The 18,866-nt window shown below is 45.7% G+C and overlaps 1 protein-coding gene across 5 annotated transcripts in view; it reads left to right on the top strand.

The window, feature by feature from the left end:
- Positions 1 to 18,866, top strand: part of eps8a (epidermal growth factor receptor pathway substrate 8a) — a 260,490-nt gene that overhangs the window by 148,217 nt on the left and 93,407 nt on the right. For all 5 annotated transcript variants that reach the window (XM_059987604.1, XM_059987600.1, XM_059987602.1 and 2 more), the window contains one exon: positions 14,515 to 14,590. In XM_059987604.1, the coding sequence (XP_059843587.1) occupies positions 14,548 to 14,590 (43 nt within the window). In that variant the 5' untranslated portion in view covers positions 14,515 to 14,547. The remainder of the gene's footprint in view (positions 1 to 14,514; positions 14,591 to 18,866) is intronic.

The raw sequence follows: 18,866 nt of genomic DNA, 5'->3' as shown, positions 1-18,866 counted from the left end.
AATCTACAGCATGTTACTGGCCTTTCGGCCCACAATGTTGTTTCGACCATGTAACTTACTCTTGAAACTGCTTAGAATTACCCTACCACATAGCTTTCTAATTTTTCTAAGATCCGTGCACCTGTCTAAGGGTCTCTTAAAAGACCTGATTGTATCCGCCGTCGCTGGCAAAGCATTGCACCCACCCACCACTCTGTGTGGAAAACGTACCGTTGACATCCCCTCTGTACCTACTTCCAAGCACCTTAAAACTATGCCCCCTCATGATAGCTATTTCAGCCCTGGGAAAAAGCTTTAGGTTATCCACATGTTCAATGCCTTTCATCATCTTATACAGCTCTTTCAGGTCACCTCTCATCTTCCATCGCTCCAAGAAGCAAAGTACAAGTTCACTCAACCTATTCCCTTAAGGCATGCTCTCCAATCCAGGCAACATCCTTGTAAATGTCCTCTGCACTCTTTTTCTAGTATCCATGTCCCTCCTGTAGTGAGGTGACCAGAACTAAACACAGTACTCTGTGTGGTTTGTGGTTTGACCAAGGTCTTATCTGCTGTAACATTACCTCAAGGCACAAACTCATTTCCATGGTTGATGAATGCCAACAGACCGTACACCCTTCTTAACAACACTGTCAACCTGTGCAGCAGCTTTGAGTGTCCTATAGACATGGACACTGAGATCTTTCTGATCCTGCCAAGTCTTGCCTTTAATAGACAATAGACAATAGGTGCAGAAGTAGACCATTCGGCCCTTCGAGCCTGCACCGCCATTTTGAGATCATGGCTGATCATTTACTATCAATACCCGGTTCCTGCCTTGTCCCCATATCCCTTGATTCCCCTATCCATAAGATACCTATCTAGCTCCTTCTTGAAAGCATCCAGAGAATTGGCCTCCACTGCCTTCTGAGGCATTGCATTCCAGACCCCACAACTCTCTGGGAGAAAAAGTTTTTCCTTAACTCTGTCCTAAATGACCTATCCCTTATTCTCAAACCATGCCCTCTGGTACTGGACTCTCCCAGCATCTGGAACACATTTCCTGCCTCTATCTTATCCAATCCCTTAATAATCTTATATGTTGCAATCAGATCCCCTCTCAATCTCCTTAATTCCAGTGTGTACAAGCCCAGTCTCTCTAACCTCTCTGCGTAAGACAGTCCGGACATCCCAGGAATTAACCTTGTGAATCTACGCTGCACTTCCTCTACAGCCAGGATGTCCTTCCTTAACCCTGGATCCAAAACTGTACACAATACTCCAGGTGTGGTCTCACCAGGGCCCTGTACAAATGCAAGAGGATTTCCTTGCTCTTGTACTCAATTCCCTTTGTAATAAAGGCCAACATTCCATTAGCCTTCTTCACTGCCTGCTGCACTTGCTCATTCACCTTCAGTGACTGATGAACAAGGACTCCTAGATCTCTTTGTATTTCTCCCTTACCTAACTCTACACCGTTCAGATAATAATCTGCCTTCCTGTTCTTACTCCCAAAGTGGATAACCTCACACTTATTCACATTAAACGTCATCTGCCATGTATCTGTCCACTCACCCAGCCTATCCAAGTCACCCTGAATTCTCCTAATACCCTCATCACATATCACACTGCCATATTTATAGAAATACTATATTCTGCCTTCAAATTTGACCTACCAAAAAGAACCACCATACTTATCTGGGTTGAACTCCATCTGTCACTTCTCAGTATAGTTCTGCATCCTATCGATGTCCCACTGTAACCTCTCACAACCCTCCAAACTATCCACAATACCCCCAATCTTTGTGTTATCAGCAGACTTACGACCCCTCCCCATTACTTCCTCATCTGGGTCAATTATAAAAACCACAGAGAGGAGGGGTCCCAGTGCAGATCCTTGCGGAATACCACTGGTCACCGACATCCATGCAGAATAACAACCATCTTCAACTGTGGGTAAACCAATTCTGAATATACAAAGCTAGGTCTGCTTGGATCCCATGCCTCCTTATTTTCTGAATGAGCTTCGCATGGGGAACTTTATCAAATGACTTACTGAAATTCATACATACTACGTTCATTGCTCTACTTTCATCAGTACATTTGGTTACAAAGAATTCAGTCAGGCTGGTAAGGCACAACTCATCCTTGACAAAGCCATGCTGACTTTTGCTAATCTGATTATACCTTTCCAAATGCTCATAAATCCTGCCTCTCTGTGTTGTCTCCAACAACGCTCTTATCTCTACTCCATTTCTTGAACAAGGGAACAGCATTTGCCACCCTCCAATCTTCCGGTACTTCTGTCCCTATTGATGCAAAGACCATCGCCAGAGCCTCAGCAATCTCCTCCCTCACTTCCCACAGTAGCCTGGGGTATATCTCGTCTGGACTCGGCAACTTAGCTAACTTAATGCTTTTTAAAGCTTCAGCACATCCTCTTTCCTAATGTCCATATGCTCAAGCATTTCAGTTTGCTGTAAATCATCTGCACAATTGCCAAGGTTCTTTTCCTTGGTGAATAATGAAGCAAAATATTCATTAAGTATATCCGCTACCTCCTCCGACTCCATGCACACATTTCCACTATTGCACCTGATTGATCCTATTCTTATACCGCTCACCCTCTTGCTCTTCACATACTTGTAGAATGCCTTGGAGTTTCCTTAATCTTGCTCACCAAGACCTTCTCATGGCCCCTTTTAGCTCTCCGAATTTCATTCTTAAGCTCTTTCCTGACAACTTTGTAATTTTCTATAAATCTATCAGTACATAGTTTCTTGAACCTTTTGTAAGCTTTTCTTCTTAACTAGATTTTCTACATCCTTGGTATACCATGGTTCTTTTACCCTACCATCCATTCCCTGTCTCAATGAAACATACCAATGCAGAACACCATGCAAATATTCCCTGAACATTTGCCGCATTTCTGCCATGCATTTCCCTGAGAACATCTGTTCCCAATTTATGCTCCCGTTCCTGCCCAATAGCATCATATTTCCCCCTACCCCATTTAATTGTTTTCCCAAATTGTCTGCTCTTATCCCTCTCCAGCCTGATGGGAAAGGAAATAGAGTTGTGATCACTACCTCCAAAATGCTCTCCCACCAAGAGATCTGACACCTGACCAGGATCATTTCCCACTACCAGGTCAAGTACAGCCTCTCCCCTAGTTGGATTATCTACATATTGTGTCAGAAAACATTCCTGAACACACCTAGCAAACTCCACCCCATCTAAACTCCTTGTTCTAAGGAGATGTCAGTCAATATTATGAAAGTTAAAATCTCCCATCATAACAACCCTATTAATATTACACTGTTCCAGAATCTGCCTCCCTATCTGCTCCTTGATGTCCCTGTTAATATTGGGGTTCTATATAAAAGAAAAATCACCCAGTTGAGTTAATGACCCCCCCTTCTTGTTTCTGACTTCCACTCACACTGACTCAGAAGATAATCCTGCTGTGACTTCTTCCTTTTCTGTAGCCATGACACTATCCCTGATAATGCTATGCCCCCACCTCTTTTGCCTCCCTCCCTGTCCTTTTTTTTTGAAACATCTAAAGCCTGGTGCCATTCCTGCTCCTGAGACATCCAAGTCTCTGTAATTGCCACAACATCATAATCCTATGTATTGATCCATGCTCTAATTTCATCCACCTTGCTTATGGTATGCCTTGCATTAAAATAGACACATCTCAAACCATCATGCTGAGTGTATCTTTGCCCTATTATCTGCCTATCCTTCCTCACAAACTCCCTTCAAGCTGTCTCTACTTGTGCGCCAACTGCCCCATCCTCTTCCTGTTCATTTCGGTTTCCACCACCCTGCAAATCTAGTTTAATCCCTCCGTGATAGCATTAGCAAACCTTCCTGCCAGGATATTGGCTCCCCTTGGATTCAAATGCAGCTTGTCCTTTTTGTGCAGGTCACACCTGTCCGAGAAGAGGTCACAATGATCCAGAAGTTGGAATCCCTGCCCCCTGTTCTAATCCGTCAGCCACGCATCTATCTGCCACCTCATTCTATTCCTGTACTCACTGTCGCTTGGCACAGGCAGCAACGCCGAGATTATTACTCTTGAGGTCCTGCTTCTGAGCTTCCTTCCAAACTCTCTGTATTCTGCTTTCAGGACCTTCTTTCTCTCTCTTTCTACTCTCCTCATCGGTATCGATATGTACCACAACCTCTGGCTGCTCACCCTCTCATTTCAGGATATTGTGGACCCATTCAGAAACATCATAAACCCTCGTACGTAGGAGGCAAACTACCATCAGTGTTCCTTTTTCACACTCACAGAATTGCCTGTTTGTCTCCCTAACTATAGAATCCTCTATTACTACTGCCATCCTCTTCAGTTCCCTACCCTTCTGAGCCTCAGGGCTAGACTCTTTGCTCAGTGCCAAAGGCACAGCCACTGTTGCCACCCCAGGTAGGTGTCCCCCCTTCCCCCCCAGTACTCAAAATGGAGCACTTGTTGTTAAGAGGGGCTGCCACAGGGTGTTCTCCACTACCTGACGCTCTCCCTTCCCTTTCCTGACAATCACCCAGTTTTCTGTCTCCTGTGGCCCCGGTGTGGCTACCTGTTTGTAACTCTTCTCGATTACCTCCTCACTTTCCCTAACATGCCTAACTGAGTCTCTAAGGAGCTGCAGCTCAATGCAACTAGCACAGATGTGGCCATCAGGGAGGCTGGGAATCCCACATTTGACACCCAGAGCAGAAAACTGGCCTTGCAGTCATATCCACTCTCCTTAAGTTAGAGGAAAAAAGAGATATGAAATTAACTTGTCTCGCCTAGACCTGCCCGCGCCGAAGCCCCGATGAGTCAAAGTCATACTCTGTCTTACGCTACTCCGACAACTGCTCCCTCAATGATCTCTCCGCTAGGGAATGTCTCCCCTGTTATCCCACAACCTTCTTAGTGGCCTTGCGCAATGATGAGCTACTGCATCTGTGCACTTCTCCCAATCGAATCTCCTGTTGAAAGGAACTTATTGCTTTTTAAATCTTCTCAGTGGCCTTCCATGTTGATGAGCTACTGCGTCTGTGCACTTCTCCTAGTTGAATACACTTGAGACCCTTATTGCATTTAATGTATCATCTAGTGGTCCGTGCTTCACCCTAACCTCACACTGACTATCTTTCTCTATACTGTCGGTGCTGAAAGTATTGATCATTCTTTTGTTTTCACTGATGCTGGTTTACCCCAGCCAATGCATGGAAATCCTTCAAGCTACCACCATGAACAATTCAAATCTTTTTCTTTTCTAATGAAGTATGTTTGGCATGTATTTGAGTTTGATTTTTGTTACACCTAGGAAGATGGTGAATCTAAAAGCCTAACTGAGCTAAATGAGCACCGTATGTAACTAAAATTTTAGTTTTCATTTTATTATATTAAAAAAATAATTCATCATGCCTGTAGTTTTTTTCAGCTCATTTGCTCCAGCTTCTGCTTTTGATGGTCACAACTGTTCTTAAAATTTAAATTTACTATGAAAGCATGTAAATGTTACTGTGTACTACTTTGAGATTCATTTTCTCACAGGCATTTACCGGGGGGGGGGGGGGGGTGGTTGCAGGGAAGCTATTTATAACAGACAAAGATGGGCAAACAACCAATGTGCAAAAGAAGGCAAAATGTGCAAATAAAATAATGAGAACATGAGTTGTAAAGAGACTTTGAAAGTGAGTCTGTAGGCAGTAGAATTGGTTCAGAGTTATCCACAACAGTATCAAGAGCCTGATGGTTGTCATGCAATAGCGTTTCCTGAACCTGGTGGTGTGGAACTTGAATCTCCTTTACTTCCTGCCCAATGGTAGTAGTGAGGAGAGGACATGGCCTAGGTTCTGGAGGTCTTTGATAGTGGATGCTACTTTCTTGTGGCAATGCTCCATACAAGTGCAGTCAATGGCGTGACGTTCCTTCATACCATTTACAGTTAAGGAATCAGCTGCTTTCTTTTTGCCTTTCCATTTTGGGTCAGTAGTGGAGATCTATGTCTCCAACCTTAAGGATTGAGATGTGCTGCATAACAAATAACTTGAAAACTTTCTTCCCCATATTACTCTTGTCTCCTTCTACCTATTCTCATTTCTTTCCCAAGTAGATGGAATTTAATGCAAGAGGTTTGTAATTTAAATTTAATACAGGAATGCTCAGGCAAGCAATCACTAAAGAGCTTGATTTGATCACAGGTAAGATTGAGCTGTTTTCATGCAGCAATTTTATCCCACTAAAGCATGAAAATATTTGGAACAACAACACACACAAAATGCTGGTAGAACACAGAAGGCTAGGCAGCATCTATAGGGAGAAGCGCAGTCGACGTTTTGGGCCAAGACCCTTCGTCAGAACTAACTGAAAGGAAAGATAGTAAGAGATTTGAAAGTAGTGGGGGGAGGGGGAAATACGAAATGATAGGAGAAGACCGGAGGGGGTGGTTTGAAGCTAAGAGCTGGAAAGGTGATTGGCGGAAGTGATACAGAGTTGGAGAAGGCAAAAGATCATGGGACGGGAGGCCTCAGGAAAAAGAAAAGGGCGGGGGGAAGCACCAGAGGGAGATGGAGAATAGGCAAACAACTAAATATGTCAGGGATGGGGTAAGAAAGGGAGGAGGGGCATTAACGGAAGCTAGAGAAGTCAATGTTCATGCCATCAGGTTGGAGGCTACCCAGCCGGTATATAAGGTGTTGTTCCTCCAACCTGAGTTTGGATTCATTTTGACAATAGAGGAGGCTGTGGATAGACATATCAGAGTGGGAATGGGACGTGGAATTAAAATGTGTGGCCACTGGGAGATCCTGCTTACTCTGGTGGACCGAGCGTAGGTGTTCAGCGAAACGGTCTCCCAGTCTGCGTTGGGTCTCACCAATATATAAAAAGCCACACCGGGAGCACCGGACGCAGTATACCACACCAGCCGACTCACAGGTGAAGTGTCGCCTCACCTGGAAGGACTATCTGGGGCCATGAATGGTGGTGAGGGAGGAAGTGTAAGGGCAGGTGTAGCACTTGTTCCGTTTACAAGGATAAGTGCCAGGAGGGAGATCGGTGGGAAGGGATGGGGGGGGGGACGAGTGGACAAGGGAGTCGCGTAGGGAGCGATCCCTGTGAAAAGCAGAAAGGTGGGGGGAGGGAAAAATGTGTTTGGTAGTGGGATCCCGTTGGAGGTGGCGGAAGTTACAGAGAATTATATGTTGGACCTGGAGGCTGGTGGGGTGGTAGGTAAGGACAAGGGGAACCCTATCCCGAGTGGGGTGGCAGGTGGATGGGGTGAGGGCAGATGAGTGGGAAATGGGAGAGGTGCGTTTGAGAGCAGAGCAAAATATTTGAAATATAGTTGCTGTGTATGATGCTAAAATGCTTGTTCTGCAATGCAGTTAGGAATCAGCTTTTAAAGAAAAAACGCTTAATCGGTTATTGTGGCGACCCACTTTCTGCGCAGGTGAACCGGCTCACAAATAGCCAGTGCGCGGGGGGAGACATTGGTAATACACCTCTGACGTTATTTCTGCCCGGACAGAGTGGGTGCTAGGGATTTAAATGCCAGCGCCGCGAAGTTTGAATAAACTAGTCTCAAAACGACTTACCGACTGCAGGTTGTTATTTCAGCGGTGTGTGTAGCACATCACTACATTGGTGACCCTGACGGTCCAAACAGGATTTGGACCAAAGATGACTGACTCTTCATCTGTTCACGCAGTTTTGCTAAAACTGCCGAATTTCTGGACGCTGCGACCACGTGTGGTTTAGCCAAGCAGAAGCCCAGTTCCAGATTCAGCAGATATCCTCTGATTCCACGCGTTGCTACCACATGGTGAGCGCCCTTGACCAGGAGACAGCTGCCCAGGTTGCGGATTTCATACAGTCGCCCCCGGAAGAAGGGAAATATAAAGCATTCAAAACACTGCTCATTGGGACCTTTGGCCTCTCACGGCATGAGCGACGTGCCCGCCTGCTTCATCTGGACGGTTTGGGAGACAGACTGTCGTCAGCATTGATGAACGAGATGCTGGCCCTGGCTGACGGATACAAGCCCTGCCTCATGTTCGAGCAAGCGTTCCTAGAGCGACTGCCCGAGGACGTACATCTACTGCTGGCCGACGCAGATTTCAGCGACCCCCGGAAGATGGCGGCCCGGGCAGATGTGCTGTGGAAAGCCAAGAGGGAGAGCGTGGCATTCGTCGTTCAGATTACCAGGCCACGCGTCCAACAGCAGACCAGACCAGTCCCGGCAGTGGAGCGCACACAACACAGAGGCAGGAGTGAGGAGGCCAGTGAACAGTGGTGTTTCTACCACCAGCGGTGGGGCACAAAAGCCCGCTGTTGTCGCCCGCCCTGCAAGGGCCAGGGCCAGCTGCTACTAATGAACATGGCGGCTGGCCACCAGGACAGCCTCTTGTACATCTGGGACAAACAGTCGGGACGCTGCTTCTTGGTCAACACCAGAGTGGAGATCAGCGTCTTGCCCCCGACGGGGTACAACACCCGCGACAGGAAGCCAGGACCCACCCTGAGGGCCGCAAACGGCAGCACGATACGGACCTACCGCACCCGCACAGTGCAGCTGCAGTTTGGCAGCAGCCGGTTCACATGGGAGTTCACACTGGCCGCAGTGGCCCAACCACTCCTGGGGGCGGACCTCTTGCGAGCTCACAGCCTGCTGGTCGACTTGCAAGGGAAAAGACTGGTACATGCCGAGACTTTCCATATGTTCTCCCTGGGTGAAGCCAAGTTGCCGGCCCCACACCTGGACTCCATCACACTGTCAGATAACGAATTTACCAGAATCCTGGCGGATTTTCAATCGATTCTGGCATCACAGTTCACGGCAGCCATGCCCAGACACAGGGTACAGCACCACATTCAGACCAAGGGGCCACCCCTCCAAGCCCACGCACGAAGGCTCCCCCAGGAAAAGCTCTGCCTGGTGAAGGAGGAGTTCAAGGGGATGGAGGAATTGGGGATCGTACGGAGGTCCGACAGCCCATGAGCCTCCTCCCGGCATATGGTGTCTAAAGCAGCCGGGGTTTGGAGACCATGTGGCGACTACCGCAGACTGAACGAGGCTACCACTCCAGACTGCTACCCCGTGCCGCACATACAGGACTTTGCAGCAAACCTGCACGGGGTAAGAATCTTTTCCAAAGTAGACCTCATCCGGGGATACCATTAAATCCCAGTGCACCCTGAAGACATCCCCAAAACAGCACTCATCACCTCGTTCGGCCTGTTCGAGTTCCTCCGAATGCCATTCGGCCTGAAGAATACCACAAAGACATTCCAGTGGCTAATGGACGTGGTGGGACGCGACCTGGACTTTGCGTTCATCTATTTGGACGAAATCCTTATAGCCAGCAGTTGTCGTCAGGAGCATTTGTCCCACCTCTGCCAGCTCTACTCCCACCTGAGTGATTTCGGCCTCACGATCAACCCGGCCAAATGCCAGTTCGATCTCGATACCATCGACTTCCTGGGCCACAGGATTACCAAAGACGGGGCAACACCTCTGCCTGCCAAGGTAGACGCGATCCGCCACTTTGCCCAGCCCAACACGGTCAAAGGCTTGCAGGAGTTCGTTGGTATGGTGAACTTCTACCACCGTTTCCTCGACTCAGCAGCCCATATCATGCGCCCTTTGTACACCCTGTTGTCGGGTAAAGGCAAGGTCATTACTTGGGACGAGGAGGCCGCGGCCACTTGCATTAAAGCCAAGGAAGTTTGGCAGATGCTGCGATGTTGGTGCACCCCAGAACGGACGTTCTGACTGCCCTTAAGGTGGAGGCATCTGACACAGCAGGCGGTGGGGTGCTGGAGCAGCTCATCGAAGGGCGCTGGCAACCCCTGGCGTTCTTCAGCAAGCACCTACGACCACCCGAACTCAAGTACAGTGCTTTCGACTGGGAGCTGTTGGCACTGTATCTGGCAATCCGGCATTTCAGATACTTCTTAGAAGGCAGGCCATTCACCATGTTCACGACCACAAACCGTTGACCTTCACATTCACGAAGGTGTCCGATCTCTGGTCAGCGCGCCAGCAGCGACATCTGTCCTATATCTCCGAGTACACGATGGACATCCAGCATGTCTCGGGAAAGGACAACGTCGTGGCGAATGCACTCTCTAGACCAGCTCTCCAGGCCCTGTATCTGGGGTGGACTATGCAGCACTGGCGGAGGCGCAGCAGGCAGACGATGAGATGCCCAGCTACAGGACCGCAGTATTGGGTTTGCAGCTGCAGGACTTTCTCGTAGGCCCAGGTAATAGGACCCTCCTGTGCGACGTGGCTACCAGCCAACCTTGCCCCATCGTCCCAGCAGCCTGGAGGTGGCGAGTTTTCGACTCAATACACGGTTTGGCACACCCATCTATCAGGACAACTGTCCAGCTGGTCTCCAGCAAGTTCGCGTGGCACGGACTTCGCAAGCAGGTCAGTGAATGGGCCAGAATGTGCGCGCAGTGCCGAACAGCCAAGGTGCAGTGGCACACTAAAGCCCCACCGCAGCAGTTCGAACCCACCCACTGGAGGTTCGACCACATTCATGTGATTATCGTGGGTCCCCTACCAGTGTCCCGAGGAGCGCGGTACCTCCTAACTATGGTAGACCGGTTCACGAGGTGGCCAGAGGCGGTCCCGCTCACCGACACATCTGCCAATTCCTGCGCCCGAGCACTGATTGCAACCTGGGTAGCACGCTTCGGGGTAGCGGCCCACATTACCTCTGACAGAGGCACCCAGTTCACCTCCAGCCTGTGATCGGCTGTGGCCAGCCTGTTGGGAACGCAGCTGCACCACGCAACCACAGTCGAACGGACTGGTGGAATGGTTCCACCGTCACTTGAAGTCGGTTCTCATGGCCCGCCTGAGAGGACCTAACTGGGTGGACGAGCTTCCCTGGGCCCTGCTTGGAATTTGTACAGCGCCCAAAGAGGATCTGCATGCCTCATCGGCCAAGTTGGTGTACGGTGTGCCCCTGGCCGTCCCGGGAGAGTTCATACCAGCCCCAAGGGGGCAAGAGGAAGAACCCGCAGCAGTCCTGGACAGGCTACGCGAAAGGCTCGGCAACCTGGTCCCCGTTCCGAATTCACAGCATGGATGGACCCCGACCCATGTACCCAAAGACCTGCAGAACTGTAAGTTTGTGTTTGTATGAAGGGGTGGACACCGGGCGCCGCTACAGCGGCCGAACGAGGGGCCATTCAAGGTGATCAACAACAACGGGTCCATGTACGTTCTGGACATTGGGGGGAGGGAGGATGTTTTCACGGTGGACCGACTCAAACAGAGGCTGATCCAGACCGTGGACTTTGGGGGGTGTATCGCCGGTTCTGGGGGGGCAGGGGGAGGGGGTTATGTGGCAACCCACTTTCTGCGCAGGAAAACCAGCTCACAAATAGCCAGCGCATGGGGGGAGACTTTGGTAATGCACCTCTGACGTCATTTCTGCCCAGAGAGGTTGGGCGCCAGGGATTTAAATGCCAGTGCCGCGAAGTTTGAATAAACTAGTCTCGAAACGAAATAACGACTGTGTGTCGTTATTTCAGTGCTGCGTGTAGCAGATCGCTACATTATCATTCCAGTATTACTGTTAGTCGCTTCCGTAATATGTGGAATGAGCATTTGTTTGTTAAGTATGTAAAATAAGTGTTTATTCTGTTAATATTTTAATAAGAAGAAGTTAATCTGTTTTCATTTTGTTGGAACTGTACTTTTTGGGGCTTGTGGTTCCCATTGATTCTCATGACTTTGGTATTTCCAGTCATGAAATTGGTCTTGGGAATTTAGTCTGTTTTCAAATGTAACCACAGTTGCATAAGATTATTTGGCTGAGGAATGATCTGCCATAATAGATACTAAAATAGATTAATTGATTGTCATTTCATTTTGCCAAGTGCAGTTGACTACTGTTTCCTGCATTATTTGCTCTGAATGTTCTTTAAAACACTTAATAAGGCTGACATAAGGATGTGAAAGATGTAACCAATAGAAGAGCTTTTTTTAATTTTTTTTAAAATTCTGAAGTATCTTGTGCTTATTTCAAGCCTGAACAGTTAAGTAGCCTCTGAGCCGCACAGTAGTACACCTCTAGCAATCTAGATTCAATCCTGACCTTGGATGTCGCTCATGTAAAATTTGTGTGTTCTACCTGTGACTGGTTGGGCTTCCTTTGGTTGTTCCAGTTTCTTCCAGAAAACCTACAGGTTGTTAGTTAATTGGCAACTGTACATTGCAGTGGTAGAATCTGAGGCGAATTAATGGGAATATGGGAAGAATGAAATAGCATTAGTGTAGATTAGGATTGATGGTGCTTTATAATCGGCATGGATTTGGTATTCTGAAAGACCCTATTTTTCCTGTATTGGACAACTCTTAAGAATCTCGTTTATGGTTTTGAAGCCAGCCTGTGTAGTATGGTCAGACATTGCTTGTCAAAACTGGATCTCTGTGTTTGTGTTGGTAAGTACCCTTACACAGCCTCTTTCCTGTTTTAGTTTTGTAGTCAAAGCTTTGTTTTGGGATTGGGTAAAGATAAACAAAGTTTAGGGAGTTATTGGTGATTCTGTTGATTGTCCAAAACATTTTTTTGTTTGGTCCTCTTTGCTCAAAATAGGTAGAAAATATTCTGTGTATAACATAAATAAATTTGTAATATTGACAGATTTCTTATTTGCATTACAAACTGCAATTAGTTTGTCTCACAGTTTCCTAATCATTACTTATTTTGGGGAAATACTCCAAAGAAATCCATAATTCTACAATTACCTGCTTTTTGCTCTAAATTATCTTGAGTTTGCACTTCAGGTTCGAACTATTAAAATAGTCTTGGCTTTATAAATTTTAAAACATTGATTTTAAGCTTAATTTCCTCAGTCTGTCATATTTTGCCTGATATAAACTGCCATTTGACCTCATCTGCCTTTAAAATTGCCTCTGCTTTTAATATGCAGGAACCAAGTGAGGTTGAAAGGAAGCTGTAATTTTACCTAATCCTCAAGATTTAGCTTTATGTAACAGGACTAAAGATTTGAACCAATTTAGATGTCTTGCATGTCAATAAACATTAAATTTGTCCACTGCTGATCCTTGATGTAATATTGATCAGCATGATTTTAAAATGTTAGTTCCTTTCTCTTGATCTGCATATCTGGGTCAATCAGTTTCTTCTTCATCTGAATTTGCAGTCTTTTGCATCTTTGAGTAATTGTTTATTATTCAAATTTGCTTCCGTTTTTACAGCAGGATTACTTTTGATATTGTTAGTTCCAGTTTCTGTTCTTAGTTTGGTTTATTAATGTGTGAACAATAAATTACTTAAAGAAAATTCAGTTCCCTGTTTTACATGTGTACTTCTTCATTTTACAGGTTAATTATTATGCTTTTCATAAGACTTGTTGTTTCAAATGTAGATAAAACTGAGATTATTATTCCTTTTGATCAGAGTTTACACTGAGCCATATTTGCAAAGCAGACTTGATCATGTAAAGTTTGGTGATTGATGATTAGTGTTGTGGATAGTGTGGAAGCACGATATACATCAGTTGTGGATATGGATATGGAATATTGCATACAGTTCTGATTGCCCCATTATTGGGAGGATGTTGAGGTTTTGAAGAGGGCACAGAAAAGGTTTCTCAGGATGCTACCTAGATTAGAGGGCACGTGCTATAACGAGAGGTTGAGCAAAGTTGGATTGTTTCTCATGAATGGCAGAAGCTGAGGGGAGATCTAATAGAGATTCTGAGAGGTATAGATAGAGTAGACAGACAGTATCTTTTTCCTAGCATTGTAATGTCTTAATTTCAGAGGGCATGCATTTAAGGTGAGAGGGTGTGAGGGACAAGTTTTTTTTCCAGAGTGGAATGTGCTGGCTGGGGAGGTAGTAGAGGCAAATACAGTAGGGACTTTTAGGAGATGTTTAGATAGGCACATGAATGTGAGGGAAAATGGAAGGATAGTGCCATTGTGTGGGCAGAAGGGATTAGTTAAGTTGCCAATTTGATTACTAAATTAATTGGCTCTGCATAGCACTGAGCCGAAGGGCCTATTCCTGTGCTGTACTGTTCGATGTTGTATTTGCCAATGTGTTGTTATCCTTTTTTCTAATCTCTTAAACATAATCCATACATGAGAAATACATGTTAAAGATAACCCATTTTAAAACAATTCCACTAACTATGTTAAGGATAATTACTTATTTAATTTATCCATTAAGTTCAAGTTAATTTTAATATGTAGTAAGGAAACTTGCACACAGGTTTGTAGGTTGTATGCCAAGTGCTTCAAAATAGCGTATGTAAGAAATTGGCTGCTCCTATTATTAGATGTGGTTTTGAGTTTAAGAACTACATTTTGATTACAAATAGAGCAAAGGTGATGCTTCTATGTATTTGAGATGATGGGAGAATAAAGGAATTTCAATATACTATAAAAACAGGAGCTTATTCTTTACTTAAGGTTTTTTTTTGAGGCAAGTATAAATGAGGATATAATCTCAGATTCAACTTTCTGATTCTTGTCTTTATAGTGTTATGGTTTGCAAACAGCAGCCTAACTAGCAATGGACAATACTGCAATGAAGACAAGTGGAAAAACCTTGTATGGTGAGTTGTGTATGATGTTTTATTTTGCACATGTAGTTTTACATAGTGTGTATTGTCAGCGTATTTTTTCCTTGTTTTTATCTGTTGTTCTGGCTCTTCCTAATTTCCTTTTACAATTTGATTTGAATATTCATGTATAAATGCGTTTTGGATTTTGTATTAATAAAATGAAAGAAATTGAAAGTGAGTCTAGGAGACTACTGGCTTGAGGTATTTAGCTTTTTAATGTTTTTTGTGTGCCAAGTCATTGAAGTTTTTTTAAAGAATTTTTTTATTAGTTTTTCAAAACATTTTACAAATTAAAAACCCCAAATCCCAATGAGGAACATTAAAACAGTGCAAAATTAAGCATACAATAACAATATGCTACAAAGGAAGAGAATTTAGCAAAAAAAAAGCACCTAAATTAAAGACAAGTAAGCTTAGTGTCCTCCCCAAGCCCCACAACACAAGAAAAAACAACAGCAATTCCAGACCAACCACAACACAATATAGAGAGTATAAGTCAGGACAGCCAAACTCCCAGACTGTGAATACACTCAGCAACAGAGGATAATAATGCCTTCTACCAGAAAAAAAAGGAGCTGAAAGCAAGGGACCGAAAAGAAAAAAAACCCCTAGTCAATAGACAATAGACAATAGGTGCAGAAGTAGACCATTCGGCCCCTCCAGTCTGCACCGCCATTCTGAGATCATGGCTGATCATTCACTATCAATACCCAGTCCCTGCCTTGTCCCCATATCCCTTGATTCCCCTATCCATCAGATATCTATCCAGCTCCTTGAAAGCATCCAGAGAATTGGCCTCCACCGTCTTCCGAGGCAGTGCATTCCACAACTCCACAACTCTCTGGGAGAAGAAGCTCTTCCTCAACTCTGTTTTAAATAACTGACCTCTTATTCTCAATCCATGCCCTCTGGTATTGGACTCTCCCAACATCTGGAACATATTTCCTGCCTCAATCCTATCAAATCCTTTAATTATCTTAAACGTTTCAATCAGATCCCCTCTCAATCTCCTCAATTCCAGCGTGTACAAGCCCAATCTCTCCAACCTCTCTGCGTAAGACAGCCCTGCCATCCCAGGAATCAACCTAGTGAATCTACGCTGCACTTCCTCAATTGCCAGAATGTCCTTCCTTAAACCTGGAGACCAAAACTGTACACAATATTCCAGGTGTGGTCTCACCAGGGCCCTGTACAAATGCAAAAGAACATCCTTGCTCTTGTATTCAATTCCCCTTGTAACAAAGGCCAACATTCCATTTGCCCTCTTCACTGCCTGTTGCACTTGCTCATTCACCTTCATTGACTGGTGAACTAGGACTCCTAGGTCTCTTTGCATTTCTCCCTTACCTAACTCCACACCGTTCAGACAATACTCTGCCCTCTTGTTCCTGCTTCCAAAGTGGATAACTTCACATTTATTCACATTGAATGACATCTGCCAAGTATCTGCCCACTCACTCAGCCTATCCAAGTCTCCCTGTATTCTCCTAATGTCCTCTTCGCATGTCACACTGCCACCCAGTTTAGTATCGTCAGCAAACTTGCTGATATAGTTTTCAATGCCCTCATCTAAATCATTGACATAAATCGTAAAGAGCTGTGGTCCCAATACAGAGCCCTGTGGTACCCCACTAGTCACCTCCAGCCAGTCCGAGAAACACCCATTCACCGCTACCCTTTGCTTTCTATCTGCCAACCAGTTTTCTATCCATGTTGAAACCCTGCCCCCAATGCCATGAGCTCTGATTTTACTCACCAGTCTCCTATGTGGCACCTTATCGAATGCCTCCTGAAAATCTAGGTACACAACATCTACTGGCTTACCCTCGTCTAACATCCTTGTTACACCCTCAAAAAACTCCAACAGATTAGTCAAGCATGATTTGCCCTTGGTAAATCCATGCTGGCTCGGCCTAATCCTATTTCTGCCATCTCGATGTGCCACTATTTCGTCCTTAATAATGGACTCAAGCATCTTCCCCACGACTGACGTTAGGCTAACAGGGCGATAGTTTTCCGTTTTCTCCTTCCCTCCCTTCTTGAAAAGTGGGACAACATTAGCCACTCTCCAATCTTCAGGAACTGATCCTGAATCTAAGGAACATTGGAAAATGATTACCAATGCATCCGCAATTTCCTGAGCCACCTCTTTTAGAACCCTCGGATGCAGACCATCTGGACCCGGGGATTTATTAGCCTTCAGTCCTACCAGTCTACTCATCACAGTTTCTTTCCTAATGTCAATCTGTCTCAATTCCTCTGATATCTTATGACCCTGGCCCATCCATACATCTGGGAGATTGCTTGTGTCCTCCCTGGTGAAGACAGATCTAAAGTATGCATTAAATTCTGTTGCCATTTCCCTGTTTCCCATAACAATTTCTCCCAATTCATTCTTCAAGGGGCCAACATTGTTCTTAACTATCTTCTTTCTCTTCACATAGCTAAACAAGCTTTTGCTATCCCCTTTTATATTCCTGGCTAGACTGAGCTCATACCTGATTTTTTCTCTCCATATTGCTTTTTTAGTTAAGATCTGCTGTTCCTTAAAACTTTCCCAATCATCTGTATTCCCACTCATCTTAGCCCTGTCATACTTCTTTTTCTTTAATGCTATACAATCTCTGACTTCCTTTGTCAACCACTGTGGCCCCTTCCCCCTCTTTGAATCCTTCCTTCTCATTGGAATGAACTGCATTTGCATCTTTTGTATTATGCCCAAGAATATCTGCCACTGCTGATCCACTGTCTTTCCTGCCAGGGCATCCGCCCATTTAACTTTGGCCAGCTCATCCCTCATGGCTCCGTAGTCTCCTTTATTTAATTGCAACACTGACACCTCTGATCTGCCCCTATCCCTCTCAAATTGTAGATAAAAACTTATCATGTTATGATCACTACTTCCTAATGGCTCCTTTACTTCAAGATCACTTATCAATTCCTGTTCATTACACATCACCAAGTCCAAAATAGCCTCGTTCCTGGTTGGCTCAAGCACAAGCTGTTCCAAAAATACATCCCTTAGACACTCCACAAACTCCCTATCCTGGGGTCCAGCACCACCTGATTCTCCCAGTCCACCTGCATGTTGAAATCTCCCATAACGACTGCATTACCTTTAGCACATGCCAATGTTAACTCCCTAATCAACTTGTACCCAATATCCACGCTACTGTTTGGGGGCCTGTACACAACACCCATTAGGGTCTTTTTACCCTTACTGTTCCTCAGCTCAATCCACACAGACTCTACTTCCCCTGTTCCCAAGTCACCTCTTGCTAAGGACTGAATCTCATTCCTCACCAACAGGGCCACCCCACCCCCTCTTCCCATATTTCTGTCTCTACGATAGCACGTATACCCTGGTACACTCAATTCCCAGGCCTGATCCCCTTGCAGCCATGTCTCCGTTATCCCAACAATATCGTAGTTCCCCATTTTCATCTGAGCTTCAAGCTCATGTCTTATTTCTGACACTACGCGCATTCAAGTATAGAATTCTTAGCCCATTCCTCCTCTCTTTGCTTAAAAGACTGTCTACTGTACCTAACCCAACTCCTTGAACTTCCATCGGGCATATTGCACCCTGAATTTTGATGACCTTCTCAAGATCACCCAAACCTTGTACACATTTAACCCCATGCACCTTCTGACCAACCCTCTGGATCTGGATCCCTGCCCCCTGCACATCTAGTTTAAACCCCTCCGAGCAGCACTGGCAAATACTCCTGCAAGAATGTTAGTACCCCTCCGGTTCAGATGTAGACCGTCCCTTCGAAACAGATCCCAATGTCCCTGGAACAAAGACCAATTATCCAAAAACCTGAACCCTTCCTTCCTGCACCATGCTCTCAGCCTCGTATTAATGTGCATAATCATTCTATTCTTCGCCTCACTCGCACGTGGCACAGGTAGCAATCCCGAGATTGTCACCCTGGAGGTCCTGCCTTTCAGCTTCACTCCTAACTCCCTGAACTCTCTAAGCAGGACCCCCTCACTCACCTTACCTACATCATTGGTCCCTACATGGACCACTACATCTGGGTTCATGCCCTCACTCTCAAGAATAGCCTGCACCCGATCTGAGATGTCCCGGACCCTGGCACCAGGGAGGCAACATACCATCCGAGACTCCCGATCTGCCCCACAAAATCTCCTATCTGCCCCCCTAACTATAGAGTCCTCTAAAACTATCGCTCTCTTCTCTTCCCTCCTCCCCTTTCTAGTTGAGGGTTCAACCTCTGTGCCAGAGGCAGGACCACTACAA

This window comes from Hypanus sabinus, chromosome 13 (assembly GCF_030144855.1).
Source record: "Hypanus sabinus isolate sHypSab1 chromosome 13, sHypSab1.hap1, whole genome shotgun sequence".
Lineage (NCBI taxonomy): Eukaryota > Metazoa > Chordata > Chondrichthyes > Myliobatiformes > Dasyatidae > Hypanus > Hypanus sabinus.
This window is presented reverse-complemented; position numbering and strand designations above follow the sequence as displayed.